Raw genomic sequence first — 22060 nt, forward strand, 5'->3', positions numbered from 1 at the left:
TCAAAAAGTTAAGGTACAACATGTTTTTTGAAGCTCACCATTAAAAAAGGGCAGTAACAATAAAATGCATAGTTTGCATAAATGATGATAACGAACTTTAAAACCTATTTTATAAAAACAATAGCTGCCACTTTTATTTTATAGAAAATAACTTATCGTTATGAGTGAGAAAAAAAATTTGCAAATATCATTTTTTTGTACTTTTGTGTGTAAGTTGTGTTGATTTTCAACTGTTGCTGGCAGTTTCGGTGACAATAGTCAATAGAGTTTGGAAAATGTCTCACAGACGTCGTTTGACCGATTCGTTAAGGCGGCAGGCAGTTGGATGGATGGAAATGAGATTGTCTTAGGCTGATGCTGCTAGACGTCTCAACGTGTCTCGTAGTGTTGTTCAGTGACTCTGGGATCAATACCAATCAGAAGATTCTGTGTTTAGAAAACCTGTTCTATATCGACCACGAGCTACAACACTTGTAGAAGACCGTTTCCTAGTTCTTTCGACCCGAAGGAGAAGAACCACTACTGTGCCGCAGCTTGTTGCAGACCACTTTGTAGCATCAAGAAGAAGAATCTCTGCTACTATGGTGCGAAATCGTCTTCACAATGCATGTCTCTATGCAAGACAACCAGTTGTGTGTGTTCCGCTCAACAGACTTGAGCGAAGGATCCGCTTATTCTGGGCAAGAGAATATGTTTTCTGGACCCAGCAGTAATGGACTTCTGTGTTGTTCACAGATGAGTCTAGATTTACATTGGAGAGTGATTTAGGGCATCTACTGATCTGGAGGAATCAGCGGACTAGATACCATCAATCCAAAACTGTGGAAAGGCACTGTTATAGAGATGGTGAAGTCATGGTTTGGGCAGGGATCTTGGGCTCGATGGTGACACTGACCTGCATGTGTTCCATAGAGCAGGGTTCGTACGCTCCTTCAAAACTCCTCCAATACTCCTTCATTTATGAAATTTTTTTGAAGGGTCCTTCAAACTTCTTTCTTTTTGGTTTAAATTCCTTCAAAACTCCTTCTTTTTTAGTTCAAGACTACATAATCTTCCTCTAGAACAGAAACTTAAAATACTTCGATTAACTTTGTCACAAAGGCGATTTTAATGTAGTGATTTTGTGCATTTACTTTTTTCCATTTACAAATTTATCATAGAAGTCATAAAAGTTGATGGTGAGAATTTTATTAGAAGACTATGACATTTCATTAGTGAAATAAAACATGCTTAAATGGTGCTTGGCTATTTTTTCGAGTTTTATGATTATTGTTTTTCCATTCACCACACTCTCAGCTGCACAAGTCAAGTTGTCTAATTACTATTTAAATATTTAAAACTACATAAGTAAATGTACTACATTAAGTGATTGTATTAAAAAAAACAATTGTTTAGTTAATTGCAGTTATGATATTGTAAAAAGGGTCATCCACAAGTGATGTCATGCTTTGAGGAGGAGACGGGCTCATGAAATTGTGACAAGGGGAAAAAAAGAGTGACAAAAAGTGACATCACACAATTATTGTAACAATATGTTTGTAAAAAATATGATGTGACAAGAGGAGAAGTTTGGGGTAAAGTGTGACACTTTGCGATAAAGGGTGCAGATGGTCAAATATATATTGAAAAAAAGTGTGACATCATTTAATGACACTCCATTACTACTCCATCAAAATCTCATTTTACTCCTTCAAAACTCCTTCATTTTATTTCTGAAATTGAGTACGAACCCTGTGGAGGAACTCTGGCTGGTCTGAAATCCTTGATCCATATGTTCGCCCATATACTTTTGCTATTGATAACTTCATTCTGATGTATACTAATGCACGACCTCACCGAGCTCAGATTGTTGAGGAGTATTTTGAGGACCACGTTTTGGAATGCGTGGAATGGCCAGCTCGATCTCCAAACCTGAATCTGATATACATCTTTGGGACTATCTTTGCAGACAAGTTGCTGCTTTGAATCCTCCTCCAAGGTCGTTAAATAAGCAAATGAGCTGGAACAAGACTTACTCTGAGTCTGGTCTCAGCTTCCTACTCCAACAACTTAATAAGCAGCTTGGAAAATCTATACCGCCAATGAGTTTAAGTTAGTGGGAACACATTCCTTATTAGAACCCATTTTTGTATTGTTTCTATGACATTTTACTACACAACACTCTGATGTTCTGTTTTCTTCAAGAATGAACTTAGCAGCAAAGATTACTTTTTTTATTATAAATCGTTTTTGCAATGCACTTATACATATTTCAATGACGCATTCAATTAAAATCTATTTAATGCACATATCCTCAAAATTTTTTGTTTCTAGAGTTATTCATTTGCAAATTATACACAAAAAACTGGTCCTACCTTAACTTTTTGAGGCCAGTGTAGGGTTGGTTGGGGTAAGTAGGACCCCTTTTGAGGACAGTTCGTTTACAAAACCTTATAAAAAATGAATGTAATATAGTTGATTAAGATCAATTTTTGCAAATTAGCCAAAACTATAAGTTGAAAAAGAAATTGGAAACACCTGCATCTATGTAAATTTGGCTGAGGAAGAACCATTATCAACATTAGACCAACATAAATCTTAATGGTTTTTTTCTTGTAAGTTTCACAAATTACCAATCACCAGCTTTAGCAGTTTTTGTAGCTGAACTATCAATATCTACTAAGTCATCATAGTAGTCTTGTATTTCACTACTACAAATATTTCATCGGAGTTGCTTTTAATTTTCAAATCCTCACTATTATGGAGGAAACCATTTACGCCTTAGTGAAGGGACTTCTTATAGCAAAAAATTTACAGGGTAAGTGGACCCCTCCTCTAAAACAGTTGTTAATATTTTATTCAAAAATTCAGGTTGCAGTATGCACTTTAAGTTAAAGTGTACATGAAGGTTTAATGATCATAAAAAAATAATAAAAGCTAACCAGGAAACACTTCGTTAAAAAATGTTGCGTAAACTCGGCAAAAGTTTTTCAGTTTTTTTTTGACTAAGTTCTCTGACCTAGAAAAAAATTCCACGAAACCCAAATATATGCAAAATCAATTGCTGTGATGAACTAGGATATGATCAATGTAAAAAAGTGAAAAAACCATTTGCATATTTCAGTTTTACGGGGATGACCCGCTTCCCCCAACCAACCCTACTTCTGGATTTACTTGGTAAGGTTTGTTTCAGTATGTGTAACCCATAATTTATATATTTATAACTGTAATCATTGTTATGTATTTACATTTAAGATCAATAGTTTATGTCCAATATGAAAAATTTACGTCCAACACCGAAAATTTTCGTCCGACACCAAGGTAAAAATATTTTTTGAACGGGGGCTGCTTTGGCCCACATTTTAGAACTTTTGTCATTGTTTCTCACAATAATTTTGTAACTATTCATATTTTCGAGCTATGGAAACTTTTTTTATGCATCTCGAGTTCTCTTTATTTAATATTTGAACACTAATCTCGTTGTTTCAAAGTATTACTACTCTTTTTAATTGTTTTTGAGGCAACTTTTATTAAGGTCAAAGTAGCCTGCGCTTACGGTACTTTTTGCGTTGATTTCTTTTAACGTTATGTTTGTTTTTGAAGGATAAAAACGCTCTTTTATATTATTTTGTTTTTTGTGCATGGTTTCATTTCATAATGGAAAACATTGATGCAGATTCAAGTTTGAATTAATTATTGGTCAAAAGTTTACTGACTGCAGTTTTGACCAGTTTATGAGTATTTTGTGTTAGGGAAATACTCGTTTATGATGGCATCTTTTGTCATTATGAGTTCAGATCTAAAGCAAAATGTTTCTAAACATGAAATGCTATTGTTTTAAGTTGCTCTTTTGTATTGGTACTCTAGTTTGAAAATATTTTTTTTTTAAATTTCCAATGGCTGGGAGCAAGAAAAAGTTACAAAGAACAAAAGAGCAAATACAAACACAATACACAGAATAAGGAACAATATAGTGAAATATTTAGCTGCCAATGTGCTCTGTTGCTTCTCAATAACAATCGCACAGGCTACGTGTGTAAAGCTGAGTGCAGGTAGCGGAATGTCCATTTCTTGGTTTGAGTTACAAAGAGAACAATTGGGACTCTCGCCAATCCTCAAATGGTGAAGATGCTTTGACAAACAGTCATGGCCAGTTAAAAACCGAAGCATGGCTACAGGCTGGTCTTGGTGCCAATGGGACAAAATCACGGTTAATAAACCAAACTTTGTGTTTGCTTCTAGCTTTTAGGTCTTGCCAAAAAACATCCCTTGATTTTTTTTCCCCAGATATATAATTTTATTGTATTAAATGAGATTGGCTCATTTGATATTTGAACAACAGCGGAGCATCAGCGAGCTCGTTTCACCTAATCCCACAGTGTGCCGGGATCCACTGCAGCACCACTTTTATATTCTGCTTCAGCAGATCCTTAATGAAACTGTGACATTCAGAAACTTTGTGTGAGTTGCAGATCTTTATCGATGCTATTTCCTCAATAGCCGCTTGAGAATCCGATAGGTTGACATATCCCTTAAATTTAAAATCATAGTTTCTCAATTGATCTAGAGCCATGTGGGGCTGAAATTTAGCACTGAAAATAGGACAAGGGGTCATTGTTTCAAGCTATTTAAATCTCAGGCTAACATGGATATTAGGAAAAATCATTATTGTAGCAGGGTAGTGGAACCTTGGAACAGCTTACCGGAAGGGGTGGTAGTGAGCAAGGGAGTAGACAGTTTTAAGAGGGCCATTGATCTTCACTGGGGATTGTAAATTGTCTAGGACCAGTCTAGCTGGGCCCAGAGCCTGTTGCTGGTCGTCACTTTTGTATTTGTATAGTTTTTACTTCTCCACATCGAATGCAGAGGCATATTTACCAACATGAATATAAAAAGAAAAGAGCTCACTGTAGATGCCCTCTCCTGCATTTATATGTTCTGCAACCCATCGGTATATATATGTACCTTATTACCCCGCATTATACGGCATGCCGAAAAAATCGAGGTTGACCAGCAATGCCGGGAAATTCAAAATTTTCGGCATGCCGAGTAATTTGAGGTTTATTTTGCAACAAAACAAAAGTACATTTCCCCATTCAGTTCCAATCAGAGCAAACCACTGTAAGGAAAAAAAAAATAATAATCCCAAAATAAATCCCAAAAGTAACCTTCTTTCAAAAAATATGGCATTTCATCTCTACATAGTATAAAATGAAGTGTCCAAAAAGCGTCTGTGTGTTTGAACTCTCAAAACTCGAGAACTACCCGGCCGATTTTGATGAAATTTTCACAATTTGTTCATTAAGTCCTGAGAAGGTTTGCAGACCAGTTCGAAAACAATTCGATGAATAGTTCTTTTTTTATTCCAATTTACATCCAATTTATACATAAATTCTCAAATATGGGGGTGAAAAATTACTAGCACATTTTAATATTACATATTGTTAGAAAGGGTAGAATTTTCCGCGTTCTACGCAATTTGTTTCAACGCTCTAACTTTATTATGGCGGGAGTTATTTGCGTTTTTAACTCGAATTTTTTTTAGACTTAGCTGAAATTTAGGTACTACTTCCTTCATTAAATAAATCAATAAAAAGTGATGGAACTGTCCACAGCTTTCTTTTTGACGCCATTCGAAAAAGCAGCCTTTTTAACTCCAGATCTAACTTGACCTATGGTCGAAAAAATAAGCTTTTATCTCGAAAGGAAAAAAAGATACAAGCCTTTTTAAATCAAGTTTAAGAAATCGCGATTCCATTCAAATTGTGAACCATTTTCTTTCGCATTTTAATTCCTTAAACTTATTTCGTTTTGTGTTTCCATGGTTACGTATTTTAAATCCATCTTTCTGGATTTAATTTCTTAAAAGTATTTTAATATTGTCGTCATTGTTTGGAAAGGAAATCATGATGTTTTTTTAATTTATTTTTTACGCCTGATTGTTGAATATACGTCACTTCACACAATTTTTATTTTCAAGATAAACCGAGCAATGCCGGGCAACGCAGATAGTATAATATATGCTTGTTATTGATCGTATGTCATTATTAATGGATTTAATTATATGCCAATACAGTAATCAATTCAGAAACAGTTAATGTTATTGCGATTTGTTCATAATTTTTTTTTTTTTTTTTGAATAGATTAATTTAGGTTCCTTTTACAGAGGTAAGTTTAATTTTTATTTATTCAATATGGTAAATTCTTTAGCACTAGTTAGTTTAGTAGCTGTAACTTACTGCTTAAATGTTTGCTTACTTAGTTTTAATTTAGTTTTTATAAAATTATTCGTTATTAAACAATATTTTTCTTGTTAAAATAACAAATGACATTGTTAGTAAATATTTTTTACGAAATTAAACTTTATTTATAATAATTAGATATGCATATAACCTATATTAATTTTTGAGCTGAACATATTTTTTTGTGGTATTTATTCTTTTTCCTTAACCTCAGTTTTTCCGGCATGTCGGAAAGGACCAGGCAAGTGTTACTGAAAATAAAATGCCGGATAATGCTGGGTAATACGGTAACGATTCACTTTTGGGGTATTTAGTGTAGATCATCTCCAGAGCAATGGCCCTGGGAACTACTTGGTCAGTTTCCCTCTTCGAAATAGGCTGTATATCAATTTTAAATGATAAGTCAACTGGTTCATATATAACAAAGCCAAAAGGATGCTTGGGTTAATCAATAGAACTATTTCAAACAAATCTAAAGAAGTTCTTCTGCCCTTTTATAGAAGTTGGGTAAGACCTCATTTGGAGTATGCTGTTCAGTTGTGGTCTCCTTATCTTAAGAAAGATAATAATGTATTGGAAAGGGCTCAGAGGCGGGCTACAAGGCTAGTAAATGGACTTTCACATTTAGATCGAATATTATTTTCTCATTTAGATAGTAAGAATTGTCACATATGTCAAAAACCCTGCTGAAACGTTAAATTATTTTTATTTTCATTATATACTTTAATTTTTAATTTTTTTCTTTTCAGGATTGCATGTTGTTTGAATTCATCAAGAGTGATGGAGGGCTTTCACACGCCTTACACCAATGCACTTTTTTTCTGCTTTCGCCTTAGGACTCATATGGAGAGAGAATGAGAAAATGCAACGATTGTTAAATTTTCCTAAATTTCAAGTTCAAGTGTGGACTTACTTTTCGGGACATCGAAAGTAAATGCCCCACGCGTTGCGAAGGTTCAAAGTCATGTAGTAGCAGTTCTTGCTTAGATAAAGATGTATCCATCCTCATACCATCTTTGAATCTAAACTTATTCAGTGATTATGAAAGGAAACAGTAACGCCTCTATTAAAAGGAATTCATGAATATGTAACTCAGTTGATTTTGTGGCAAGTGTCTTCCATTTTGTCTTTTACTAATCCGCAAAAAAAAAAAGTTGGCGGAAGAAGTAATATCCAAAGTACTATTTCCATTCTGAAACTAAATACTGAAGCAATTTTGAAAATTCATCTTTGGAAATCCATCATCTTGTGAATTTTTGCAATTTTGAAGATTTATATTTTTGGAAAGCCATCATCTTGTGAATTTTTGCAATTTTGAAAATTCTTCTTTGGAAATCCATCATCTTGTGAATTTTTGCAATTTTGAAAATTCATCTTTGGAAATCCATCTTGTGAATTTTTGCAATTTTGAAAATTCATCTTTTTGGAAAGCCATCATCTTGTGAATTTTTGCAATTTTGAAAATTCTTCTTTGGAAATCCATCATCTTATGAATTTTTGCAATTTTGAAGATTTATCTTTTTGGAAAGCCATCATCTTGTGAATTTTTGCAATTTTGAAAATTCATCTTTGGAAATCTATCATCTTGTGAATTTTTGCAATTTTGAAAATTCATCTTTGGAAATCCATCATCTTGTGAATTTTTGCAATTTTGAAAATTCATCTTTGGAAATCCATCATCTTGTGATTTTTGTCAAAGAACTTTCCTATCTTTCGCAATGGCGCATCAGTCTGGCTCGAAAACTAATTATTCGTGCGATCAGTGTTCCAAGGCGTTCACTCAATCTACAAATTTAAGGAATCATCTGAGAACACATACTGGCGAGAAACCGTATTCCTGCGTACAGTGCTCACAGGCATTCTCCCGCCTTGAATACTTAAAAAAACACCTGAAATTCCATGCCGGAGAAAAACCATTTTCCTGTGAGGTGTGTTCGAATAAATTTTCTAAAGTAGCCAATTTAAAACAACACTTGAGAACCCATACTGGTGAAAAACCGTTTTCTTGTGATGTGTGTTCAAAGGATTTTTCTCATAAATGTAACCTGAAAGCACACCTGAGGACCCATACTAGAGAAAAACCGTTTTCCTGTGAAGTGTGTTCCAAAGTATTTTCTACCTCAAGCAATCTGAAATCACACTTGAGGGCGCATACTGGTGAAAAGCCGTTTTCATGCGAAGTGTGTCTTAAGGAATTTCGTGAACTCAGAGAGCTGAAAAAACACTTCAGAACCCATACTGGTGAAAAACCATTTTCCTGTAAGGTGTGCTTTAAGAAATTTTCCCAACGAGCAAACCTGAAATCACACTTGAGGACGCATACTAGTGAAAAGCCGTTTTCATGCGAAGTGTGTCTTAAAGAATTTCGTCAACTCAGAGTGCTGAAAAAACACTTCAGAACCCATACTGGTGAAAAACCATTTTCCTGTGAGGTGTGCTTTAAGAAATTTTCTCAACGAGCAAACCTGAAAAAACACTTGGCCACCCATACTGGTGAAAATAAATTTTCTTGAGGTAATGTTCTGAGGAATTTCCTTAACTCAAAGAGCTGAAAAAACACTTCAGAACCCATACTGGTGAAAAACCATTTTCCTGTGAGGTGTGCTTTAAGAAATTTTCCCAACGAGCAAACCTGGAAAAACACTTGGCCACCCATACTGGTGAAAATAAATTTTCTTGAGGTAATGTTCTGAGGAATTTCCTTAACTCAAAGAGCTGAAAAAACACTTCAGAACCCATACTGGTGAAAAACCATTTTCCTGTGAGTTGTGCTTTAAGAAATTTTCCCAACGAGCAAACCTGGAAAAACACTTGGCCACCCATACTGGTGAAAATAAATTTTCCTGAGGTAATGTTCTGAGGAATTTCCTCAACTCAGAGAGCTGAAAAAGCACTTCAGAACCCATACTGGTGAAAAACCATTTTCCTGTGAGGTGTGCTTTAAGAAATTTTCTCAACGAGCAAACCTGAAAAAACACTTGGCCACCCATACTGGTGAAAATAAATTTTCTTGAGGTAATGTTCTGAGGAATTTCCTTAACTCAAAGAGCTGAAAAAACACTTCAGAACCCATACTGGTGAAAAACCATTTTCCTGTGAGGTGTGCTTTAAGAAATTTTCTCAACGAGCAAACTTTTCTCATGCCAGAAGTCTGGAAATTGCCTTGAGAATCCACTATATAGCGAATAGCCGTTTTCCGGTGAAATATGTTGTAAGGCAGCGTTTCTCTATCTTTTTTGACCCGCGAACCTTCAAGATTTTTCGAAAAAAATTTCGCGGACCCCCCTTTTTATTTCTTTCTTTTCTCTTTTCTTTTATGGAGGAAAAAAAAAACCTTGCATTTGCGAACCGTTAATTACACGTGAATGCTTTTGCAGGTAGTTCAGGGTTTTCCCTTTATTTTTTTTCAAAATAAAATCTTGGACTCGAGGACCGTTAAATACTTAGGAAAAAGAAATTGTCATGGACTGAGGGTTTATTTCATTGTTGTACAAAATATAATTATTATAATGAATGTATTAATAAAAATATAAACAAAACTTTGGTGTAAAAAGACTGATTTAAAAAACATTTAAATTTTAAGAATAAGATAAGTAATTGCAAGAATTATACAGAAATAATAAACATATTGCTGGAAAATCAAAAAGTGGTGAAAATTAATCACAAATTCACGTATAAGATGTACATGATATTATTGAGCAATCACAATTGCTTATTGCTTTCATTTTACTGTTTTTGGCGTCCTATGATTTTATTTTCCCACCGCCACCCTCCGCACCATCACTGTCGACCGGCTCCTCACGATGCTGCTCCTCTAGCGAAAACTGTCTCTAGGTTGCATCCATATCCTACACTTACACGCATACATTCACACATACATACGCCTATACACACGCATGCATACACCCATACACACGCATACATACAGACACCTACACATACACACACACACACACACAACTACCCACACATTCATGCCTGCACACAGACATACACATACCCCCCCACACACACATTCATACACACAACTACCCACACACTTATGTCAGCACACAACACACATGCCTACACACACATACGCATACCCCCTCACACAAACACACGCCTACATACACATACTCGTGATTGCAAAAAAACATAATTTGAATTCAAGATGTCAAAATTCAAATTAATTTTTATATTTATTTTTATGGTATTTTCTGTTTTTAAGTGAGGAAATTTTTTTTTAACTCGGGCGAAAAAAAATCTCTGAAAACCAATGAAATTTTTCTGTTGTTCAGTGCCTTTCCGCCAGACCTTCGGTTGAGAATCGCTGTTCTAAGGAATTTTCTAAACTTTCACACCTGAAAGGACACTTAAGAACCCTTACTGGCGGAAAGCCCTTCTCCTGTGTGGACACTTGAGAACCTATACTGGCCAAAAGCCCTTCTTCTGTGTGGACACTCGAGAACCTATACTGGCAAAGATTCATTTTCCTGTGATAATAAATTTTTAAATATTTGAACTAAAGCAATGAAACTTTTCCCCTGTGTTCAGAATAGTTTTTAGTTTTGAAATATGCAATAATTTTTTTTTTTGATCGTTTCATCATTTTTGAGGTACTGTAACTGGGGGAGGGGGAATCGGTTTTTAAGTGTTGTGGAAATGCCGCAATTAGCAAACTTAAAAACACTGGCAATTTCCTGGAGTTGAAATATTTGCAATGTACTTACCAAGAAGCCATACAATTGCGTTATCATGCAAGAAAAAAAAATAATAATAATTTGAATTTTTGGCATCTTGAATTCAAATTATGTTTTTCGCAATCACGAGTGTGTGTATGTAGCCGTGTGTGTTTGCGTGTGGGGGTATGTGTGTTTGTGCGTAGGTGGTATGTGTATGTATGTGTAGGCATGTGTGTTTGTGTCTGTCTGCAGCATGAATGTGTGGGTAGTTGTGTGTATGTGTTTGTGTGTGTGTGTGTGCGTGCGTGTGTGTGTAGTTTTGTATGTATGTGCTTGTGTGTTGGACATGGATGCAACCTGGAGACGGCCTTCGCTATAGGAGCAGCATCGTGAGGACCCGGTCGACGGTGATGGTGCAGAGGGTGGCGGTGGGAAAATAAAATCAAAGGACATCAAAGTAGTCAAGTGAGAACAATAAACAATCGTGATTGCTCAAAAAAAAAAAAAAAATATTTGAATTTTGTCATCTTGAATTCAAATTATGTTTTTCGCAATCACGAGTGTGTGTTTGTATGTGTGTGGGGGGGGGGGGGGGGGGTATGTGTATGTGTGTAGGCATGTGTGTTTGTGTCTGTGTGTAGTCATGAGTGTGTGAGTAGTTGTGTGTATGAGTGTTTGTGTAAGTGGGGGCGGGGTATGTGTATGTGTGTGTAAGCATATGTGTTTGTGTCTGTGTGCAGGCATGAATGTGTGGGCAGTTGTGTGTATTTGTGTGTATGTGTAGATGTCTGTATGCATGCGTGTATGTATGTGCTTGTGTGTGCATGTGTATGTTTTTGTGTGTGTTGGTGCGTGTATGTATGCGCGTGTGTGTAGGATATGGACGCAACCAGGAGACGGTTTTCGCTAGAGGAGCAGCATGGTGAGGCCGGCCGACGCGACGGGTGGTGCTGGCAGAGGGTGGTGCCGCGCCGGTGGGAAAAATGATAGCACGCCAAAAACAGTCAAATGAAAGCAATAAGCAATCGTGATTGCTCAAAAAAAAAAAAAAAAACATGAGTTAAAAATATTAAAGTACAAAACAGATTAAAAAAACGTTGGAAAAGTGGGAATAACACAATCTGCCGTTTCATCACAGGAATAACCATTCTGAAAGAAAACAGTTGTCATACAACAAGAGCTAATTGTCGATTTAAGGGGGTGTTCTGGTTTAGAGGCTCAATTTTGAGGCGATTTTGCGAGCGTAAAAAAAAAATCTATATATATATATATATATATATATATATATATATATATATAACCATTTTTTCTATCAGGTTTTTATTGATACTTGAGAAGTATAAAAATTATATAATAGTGGGGAAAAAAATCAAAATTGAAATCAGTAGAGGCCGGCAAAGTGGGGACTCAGAAAAAAAAATGCCTACTGATTAACAAGATTCCAATCCTCCTGGTGATCTGAAACATGCAATTAAGCTTGATTCTTATTAAACAAGGATGTAGAATTACCTGGACCTAGCCGATTTGGGGGAAAAAAATCACAAAATGGGGTCGTTTTGAAAAGAAAAAGGTCATTTTTGGCTCCTTTTTTCAGTTTTGGTAATTTTTTAAAAATAGTAAAAAGACAAAAATACAAAAACCCCAACGTGGAGACAATTTTGGTAGTATTAAGAAAGTGTGTGCCTAATTTCAAACAAATCGGTGCAAACTTGAGATATCTTGTCGACCGTATTAAAAAAAATTGGTTTAGAGATAAACGCGTTTAAAGTTTGCAGTCGCATTTCGAGCATTCTGAGTGGTTTAATGGTATGTTATACCTATATATTTTTTGGAACAGCTTTCCCTGCCTTATACCTCAAAAGCTACATTATTGGCAGATCTTTCATTCATAAGAGCAGTTCTGCCTTCTTTTGAAGCTTCGGAAGCTCGTACCTCGGAGCGTTTTTAACGCTGTTGATCTCGTTTGAGGGCTTTCTTTTATTTTCAGAAAAGTAACTATAACTATGAAAATAATAAAGAAAAAAATTTTATTTTTTGGAATTTCTAGACTAGAATACCCCCTTAAGAGATACATACAGTGAAGCACCGTTTATACGCTTTTGAAGGGACTATGAAAAAACGTATAATAGATATACGTTAATGCGTATTTAAATTGGTCCCTGCAGAGTCAAAAAACGTATAAGTGATAAAAACGTATAAAAGTGAAACGTTTAAACGGTGCTCCACTGTATTTGAAATTGGTGATTGTTTGGTTCTATTTTTATTTTAATTACTTCTACTTTAATTGATAGAGGGCGCAGTTTTTGTCTTGTTCCATGGAACGATAATAAAAATGGTAGATTTTGATGGAAAACTCATTAATGATGTGTGGCTTGTTTTTACACTTATAAATAACGTTTTTTTTTGTGTACAGTGATATTAATATATATATATATATATATATATATATATATAAAGTTATGACTGCCTAGTTGATGTTTTGTTAGTATCAGGAAGAAGTATTTAATTTTTGCTGCGCGTTTTTTGATATAGAGAGTTTATCAGCAGAAAAGCAAACGGATACAATTCTTATACAAGTATTGTTAGTTTTTTAGTGGAATGATGCTATTTCCAGTATTTTTGACGTTTGTAAATTTATTTGTTGTTAAATAAACAACCATTCTTCAAAAGTGTTCTGTATTTCTTTTGTGTATTATAGGTACTTTTCTCCGTACACATCCCACCACTTATCTGTAAGCCTTAGGTTCCACCGTCCGGGGAATCCGCGTAGCGGATGAAATCTTTTGAATTGCGAAAAAATAATTCAAAATCCATGATTTATAAATAAACTAATTATATTAATGAGCCTGTAAATAAATGCTGAAAGCGTTACTGCCCGCAAACGGGCTCGAACCTTAGAAGGCTCTGTTAAAGGCACAGCGCTTTACCGACTAAGCTATGCTGAGTCCTATGTAGGCAATCTTGAACAGCATAAAAACAAAATATGTACCTTCATTGATATTGATTTGAATTCAATGATATCCGCAGGTAGAATAATTAAGTGAAGCCAGACTTTAGTCCCTTAACCAATTCGATTACATAAGAAAATCAAAAAAAAAAAATTCAAACCGCATAATTTTTAAATAAATTTATTATATTAATGAGCCTGTAAATAAATGCTGTAAACGTTCCTACCCGCAGCCAGGCTCGAACCTTACGCGTTTCTGTTAAAGGCACAGAGCTTTAACGACTGTGCTATGCAGGCTTCTGTGGAGGCAATCTTGAACAGTATAAAAGCAAAAAATGTACCTACGTCGATATTAATTTAATTTCAATGAGATGCGCAGGTAGAATAATTAAGTAAAACCAAGAGTCAAGTCAGATGTACTTATCGATGTTTTCGTTAAAATAGAATTGGAAAAAAAAGAAGAAATAATAGAAAAAAATTGTAAAAACCCACGATTAATGAATTAAGGATTATTAAATGAGACGATCAATAAATGTTGAAAGACTTCGACAAGGGCAATCTTGAATATTATGGAAACAGAAAATTCAAAACCCACGATTAATGAATTAAGGATTATTAAATGAGACGATCAATAAATGTTGAAAGACTTCGACAAGGGCAATCTTGAATATTATGGAAACAGAAAATTCACTTTGAGTGATATTGATTTAGTTTAAATGAGATCCACAGGTATAATATTTAACCGAAAACATCGATGTGGATAATGGACTGAACTCCGGCTTTACTCAAGACAATTGAAAAAAAGAAAATTAATTTGAATTCAGAAATTTTGAATTCAAATTATGTTTTTCGCAATCACGAACTGCGACAGGACCCTAATTGTTTCTAGAAACGGCTGCTGTCCCCCCAAGCCTGCCTCTCCTCCTAAGCGGTTACGTGTGCATAGTTGTGTGTGTAAGCGTGTAGGCTTGTGTGTGTGCGTAGACCTGTGTGTATCCAAGTACGCATGTGTGAGTGTGCGTGTGTGTGTGTAGGACATGGACGCCTCTGACCAGGAAAAGAGGATAGTTCTGGACCGAAGCAGCCGCGCCGCCTGCAGAGGACGGTGGGCCTGCAGACGCTCCTGGTCCAAGCTGAAAAAGGAATCGGAACGCCAAGGACGGTCAAATGAGAACAATAAGCAATCGTGATTGCTCAAAAAAAGAAAAAAAAATTAATAGAATTTTTTTTATTTTAAAAACCATGATTTATAAATTTTTAAATGAGCCTCTCAATAAATGCTGAAAGTCTTCCCATCCGCAACCGTGCTCGAACACTAAACGATACGGTTGCGAGTCTACCGCTATAAACGACTGGGCCATTCGGGCTTCGGCGAGGGCAAACTTGAACATTCCTATTCCTATTCAGAGTCACAACTGACTACAACTGTATTTATGTCGAGGACTGCATACTAAGTTCCTTGCCCCCAATATTTTATATACCAATAGATGGCAGCACCATCACCGGATCGAACAGTTAATGAGAATTTAGAACTAGTCCAGGAGCTAATAGCTACCTGGTGCTATCACCCCCAGAGGTATCGTTTCACTTGGAGGATATTGAGACCACGAGCCTATTTAACGTCGCCCAGTCCCCTTTAATGATGACGGTGGGTCTACGACCATCGAGGTTCGAACCCAGGACCCTCCGGTCCCGAATCCGACACTCTACCGATCGGGCTACCACGGCCCAATTATTTCTTCTGTTATTTTTTTTTTTCGAGATTAGTCAATTATTAAATGAGCTGGTCAATAAATGCTGAATTCTCGCCAGAAGCCGTTCTCAAACCCTATACGCTACGGTTACAAAACCACCGTTTTACCGACTGGGGTATTTGGGCTTCGTAAGGAAATTTTGAACAGTATAAAAGTAAAAAATGCACCTTGATTGATATTGATTTAATATCAATGGGATCCGCAGGTAGAATAATCAAGTAAGGCCAGACTTCAGTCTCTTATATAAAAGAATTGAAAAAAAAAAAAAAAAAAAATTGGAAAAATAAATGAAAACTCATGATTTATAAACTAATTAACCCAGGTGAAATTTTTGGGAACTAACGTGTGCAATATCTCTAATTTTATCTCCTTTTTGGAGTAGCATATTTTCATGGAACTTTTAACATTTATTTATGAATGGAAATAATATTAGGATTAGCCTACGTGCTAATGGCATACTTTATAGCTCTTTCGCGAGTTATTTTCATTGGACTCTTCACGTTAATTAATGGCTTGTTTCGCTTAAAAATATACTTTGTTCATATTTAAAAAGGTATAGTGACGACAACTGAGCTGTTTTACACCGTTTTGACCAAATAAAGCTATAAAAAATTAAAAAAGGCAGCAAAGATTACTATTGCGCCTTTGCATTCCTATAATAGAAATGTGAGATTTTAATGCCTGATCTGCGTGGGGTAGGGTGCTGCGACATACCTTGTGATCGATGCCCAAAAGTAAAATAATGTACACTAAGCAATTCGTAATTCAAACAAAATACCTGAGGTTATCTGCCTTGTCCGTTCAAATTTGAAATATTTTACCACATTGACTGATTTCTTAACCCACCGCAAGGTGTCGAATTTCAACTCTAACTGTGATTTTAAAAGTTAAATTTATTAACAGTTCACAAGCTGATTTCGCTTTTGAAGCTGAGTAAGATTTTCACGAAGTTTTTCGCAGTTGAAGTCAGGAATTAAAAATACATATAAACTACAAGTTACCATACACTTGATCCCATTTTGATTGTACAGTGGACTCTGTATCTGATCTGAACACTCCTTAATGTGAACACCCCGTAATTCTCAACACACTTTGAGGGTTAAGACCAGGGTTGCCAGACGTCCCGGATTTCAAGGGACAGTCCCGTATTTTGTAAAATTGTCCCGCGTCCCGGAGAACTTCCATACGGGACGGCTAATGTCCCGTATTTTTGCTGATAACAATATTTTACAGAACGAGGCATTATTTTAAGGGAAAACAATAGTGGATAATAAGAAAATCATGTGGCAACAAACGCAAAAAATATTTTCTTTTCGATTTGGCTTGTTTGTTTTCCGGAGATTCGAAATTTTTCCTTGATTTTTAGAAAATTCATCAAGGCACCTAGACTCCCACTTCCTTTTCCCGATTATATAGAATTGTTATCTATACCCCCTCAAAAAGTTTCAAAATGAAATTAAAATATTAAAGTGCTTTTATTAATTAAAAACTACCTCTAAGTGAGGAATCAGCTGGTCGGCCATCTTGGATTGCAACACATAGAGTACGTTACCTGTCGTATTTAATTTCTATAAAATAATAGCCTAAGAATATCATAAAAGTAACTGAGTAAAAATGCAAACATAATCGAGCTGCACACTCGGCATTTTTCAGAAGTAAGAAAAATTTAATAGAGCAATTAGAGACTTAACTCTGATTTAAAAAGAGCTGACTTCAAACACCGGCAAGACCGGAACTTAAAAAATTAACAAAAAATAGGAAAAACTACCATATCAAAAACAACTAGCCCAGAATGTGCAGCAAGATAATGTTTATCAGAAGGTAAAATTGCATAATATTTGACCTCTTAGAAAGGCCATTTATTAATTTTTAATCCGAGTGTCATTTCGGTGTCGTTGTATTTTGGGGGTGTTTAAAAATTCATAAAGGTCGCACTTTCCACTGAAAGCACACTGTCATCGGTTTTTTCGGGAGGGTAAATAATCTATTTTATTAGCATTTAAGGGCTTTTAAATAATAGTGCAGGAAGTCCTTTAAATAGGACCTTCTTTTTAGTTTTCTAAATTTTCGCCACCTTTTAGTTCACTTTTGCAGAACTAGATGGCGCCACTATTTTAAGCATTTTTTAGCTTTCCGAAGGGTAACGTTCGGATAGTCGGTTACTGCTTGGCACGTTCGGACATCGGACCACTCAAAGGGCCTGTTCGACCAACTAACCGGTAGTAGGACGCGTTCGAACACTTAGCCGTTTACAGGGCCTGTTCGGTTGTTCCGACCGTTGAACGGTTACGTTCGTACACTTTACCGCTTAAAGGTCCTGTTCGGAAATCTATCCGGCTAAGGGACTTTTAGGGGTTTCTAGCAGTAAAAAGGGGATTTCGCGCTCTTCAGTCGATATTTTAGCTAGGAAAATCTCCTTTAAAAGGATTCTTAAGTACTAATAGAGCCTTTTGTTGCTTCTCTGGTACTAGGATTAGATTTCCAGCTCATATTCGTCCACTTATCCTACTAGGAGGATAGTTTATTAATTACTGGAGTTTTTTTCTGATTTCCACTGCCCCTACATTAGATATGGGCAGATCAAAAATCCCTTAAGAAAGACAGGATGGAAGAAGTGGAAAGCGCGCTCTCCTCCCCGGAGCTCAAACAATCAGAGGCCCCGGGGAAGGTAAAATCGGGAAAATTGAAAAAACAGGCTACTAACCTGTCGAAGGAGGTTGCAGAAGTACTTTCTAGTACGAACCTCCACAAAACATCAAAAGAAAAGATCTTGACCACAATCAATAAGTACACAATATGCCTAACAAATGAGGAGACCCTGCTACATAATAGCTACATAGATCAACTACAAGCCCTTTCGGAAGAACTCCAAAACACAACAGAAGAGCTTGAAAGGGTAAAGCAGGAAAAAACAATCAAACACAAAAGACAAATTAACGAATTACAGACAAAAATCGCATACTTAGAGGAGAACACAAAATTGGGACACGAAAAACAACAAGCAGAAATTAAATTAATAGAGGAGGAATATAGAAAAAAATTAAAAGATGAGCAAATTAAACTTATGGAAGTGGAAAACAAATTAAAGATCACACAGGCCATACTAGAAGAAAGGGACAGAATGGAAAAAAATCTAGAAACAAACTTAAAACAAAAATTAGACGAACAAATTAAAGACATTAAGACACAAGTAAGCAATCTTGAATTAAACACCAGAGACCACCAAGGGGCAGCCAACCTAAACTTAAATAGGGAAGAAGAATTAATGGGTTTAATACAAGATGGGAAGATACAACAGGCAAATCTAGAGGGAGAGATAGAATCACTGAAAACAAAACTAACAGAGAGGACAAAATTAATGGCTTTAAGGGAGAACATGATAAATCAAAATTGGGAAACAGAATTTAAGACATTAAAAAAAGAATTAGAGCAAATGCTACACCAAATTAAGACACAAGAGAGTAATTTTGAAATAAAATTAAGAAATAAAGAATTAGAATATGACACCAAGGCCTTAAAATTACTAAACGAAATTAAATATAAAGAGTCAGAACTAAAAGAAATTAAATCAACCCTAACAACAAGACTAAATGAAATCTCAATTGAAAATCATACCCTCAAAGACAAATTACAAAAATCCTCCCACTTCTTTCACGAAACATTAGGGATGAAGGAGGTACAACTAATGGCAATTAAGCAAAACATTAATTCAACACCAAACGTAACAAAAGATACAGAATTAGAACAGACCCCAGTGAAGCAAAGAAGGGAGCACACACCACTACCACAACGGGGAAAAACAATAGAAAACAAAGGGGGTGAAAACAAAAAGACCACACAGAATCAGCCTAAAAATCACACATACAGCACAATAATAAAGAAGAACATCCATGCACAAAAAACGCTCGAAACACAACAAGAAAAGGGGCTAGGGATCACCCTCACAAGCACACACAAAAACTGGTCACAATTAGACATTAGAAGGGCATTACTAACGGAAATAAAAGTGCACGGGATAAACAGGGACAACTTTAAAATTCAAGACACAACTAAACGGGAAGACAAACAATATATTAGAATTAGAGACACACAGACCCTTCAACAGTTTAGGGACTTAATAAAGGCCAGTCCAGTATTATTAGAATACAGGGAGGAAACACAAGACACACCACAATTAAACAACACACCAAAACCACAAACAAACACAAAAAACGCCCCCAGAAAGAAACCACAAATCAAGATAGCCAAAGTGCTCAATGGGATTTTCCACGAAGAAATAATTTCCAGCTTCGTAGAACAATACCAGCTAGAAAGAGGGTCTATAAAAATAGTACATAGTTTTCAAACTGAAGGGCCATCAAACACGACATGATAGCGGAATGCAGTATGGAAGTCCGGAACAAAATTATGAACATAAACAATCCAACACTAGACATTCTAGGTGTAGAACACAAACTTTCGGACTATATAACAGTACCGCGGTGCAGGCGTTGCCAAAAAATAGGACATACAGTAAAAAATTGCAAGAACACACTGCCCATTTGTGAGAATTGCTCACAGCGGCACAAGGGCAACACCTGCTTCAACCCGCCGCACTGCGCCAACTGCTACACATTAGGGCTAAAACTTAAAGAAAACATACACTTCGGGCACAACACATCACACCCCGACTGCTACGCATTCCAACATGCGTACTCGCAGCAAAGGGCCTGGCTCGGCTACCCCGACAATTAAGCCGTCCACCCATCTCAAGGCAGAGTAAGTATCACCCTTCCAGCCACCTCACACCATAGTTTACATCCTCACAAGATGCAGAACACACTAAAAATAGGGCAGCTCAACCTCAGAAGAGCGAGAGCAGCAACACAAAACTTCGAGAAGGTGATGAAGGAAAGAAAATTACAAATAGCCATCCTCTCAGAACCTTATCATGATCTGAAAGTTCTACCCAAAACCTGGCTAAAGTTTCAGTCACGTAACGATAAAGCAGCAATAATAATACCAACGAATAATTTAAACCCATATATCCAAAAAATAGAAGAAGACTACGTGCTCATCTCCATTAACATTGGAACAGACATATTAAATATCTTTTCAATATACATATCCCCAGCTAAGAACCACTACTCAATATATAAAGAACTAGAAAAAGACATCTCCAAACTAAAGGGCAATATAATAATAGCTGGGGATCTAAACGCACATCACACATTGTGGGGACACCCAACATGTGACACACGTGGAGATGACCTAATTGCACTAGCCTTACGCCACAATGCAGACATCCTAAACAAAGACAACAGGACCCCAACTTTTGACAACGGAAGAGTCACGGGGTTTCCTGATGTTTCTCTATACATACAAAGTACAAGTCTGAACTGCCAAAACTGGGAAGTAGCAGACGAGGAGACTTTCAGTGATCACAAGCTCCTGACGTACGAAATAAGTAATTTTAATGAAATTAAGACAACAACCAGGTTTAACACGAAATACTGTAATTACAGGAAACTAAATAACAAATTAAAAGCAATAGAAACGGAAAATATCAACAAATTAGAACGTATATACAATAAATCCGACCTCATCACCTTCATAGAAGTACTCCACACATCACTACTTTCGGCATGTCACTCTGCCTTCAAGAAAAAGAAATTGCAGACCACACCTAAACAACACACACAATGGTGGACCCCAACACTCCAGTCCCATAAGAATTTAATTAAAGCCCTCTTTAAAAGAGTAAGTAAAACAACAGTCCCTCAAGAGAAAGAAGCATTAAGACTTCGTATAAAAAGGGAAACAGCAAAATATAAACTCCTGATAAGGCGGGAGAAAAAACAAAGCTGGCAGAATCTTTGCAACCGGACAACAGAATGTTTTTCAACAGCATATAGGGTAACTTTTGACAAAATTAAAGGTGAAGATGCAATAGTAAATGATAAAGGGGAGGTAAACTCAGATCACATTAAGGAAATCAGGAAAATAATAGGAAATATTTTTCCGGAAAGCACACAAAATAAAGCACAAAATAAAGTCACATATAAAAATCAAAATGAAGAACCCCCATTTACCCATTACGAAATTTCCAATGCAATCAGGGATTTAAACAATAATAAAGCCCCAGGCCCTGATGGGATAGACGGCAAAGGTTTAAAAGATATATACAGAATTATTCCAAATTTCATAGACAAAATTTTCAACCTTTGCCTAAAATTCAACTACTTCCCAACAGATTGGAAAAATGCAGAACTAATTCTTTTCAGAAAGCCAGACAAAACAACTTATGACAGGGACGGCAATCCAAAAATAACAATAAACTACAGACCAATCTGCTTAATTCCGACCCTTGGCAAAACACTAGAAAAACTCATTGCAAAACGTCTTTTACATCACCAACACGAAAATGGCTTACTTGCAGAACAACAGTATGGCTTTGTGCCAGGAAAATCCACAGAGCTAGCCATACAAGAACTA

The 22060-nt window shown here is 36.1% G+C and overlaps 1 protein-coding gene across 1 annotated transcript; it reads left to right on the forward strand.

Annotated features, from left to right (window-relative positions):
- The first annotated feature begins 18829 nt into the window (after positions 1–18829).
- LOC129232878 (uncharacterized) lies at positions 18830–19958 on the forward strand. Its single transcript, XM_054866980.1, has one exon. It carries the CDS (start codon positions 18852–18854, stop codon positions 19956–19958), a length of 1107 nt encoding a protein of 368 aa, XP_054722955.1. The 5' UTR covers positions 18830–18851.
- The last annotated feature ends 2102 nt before the right edge of the window (positions 19959–22060 follow it).

Source organism: Uloborus diversus, unplaced genomic scaffold (genome assembly GCF_026930045.1).
Source record: "Uloborus diversus isolate 005 unplaced genomic scaffold, Udiv.v.3.1 scaffold_14, whole genome shotgun sequence".
NCBI lineage: Eukaryota > Metazoa > Arthropoda > Arachnida > Araneae > Uloboridae > Uloborus > Uloborus diversus.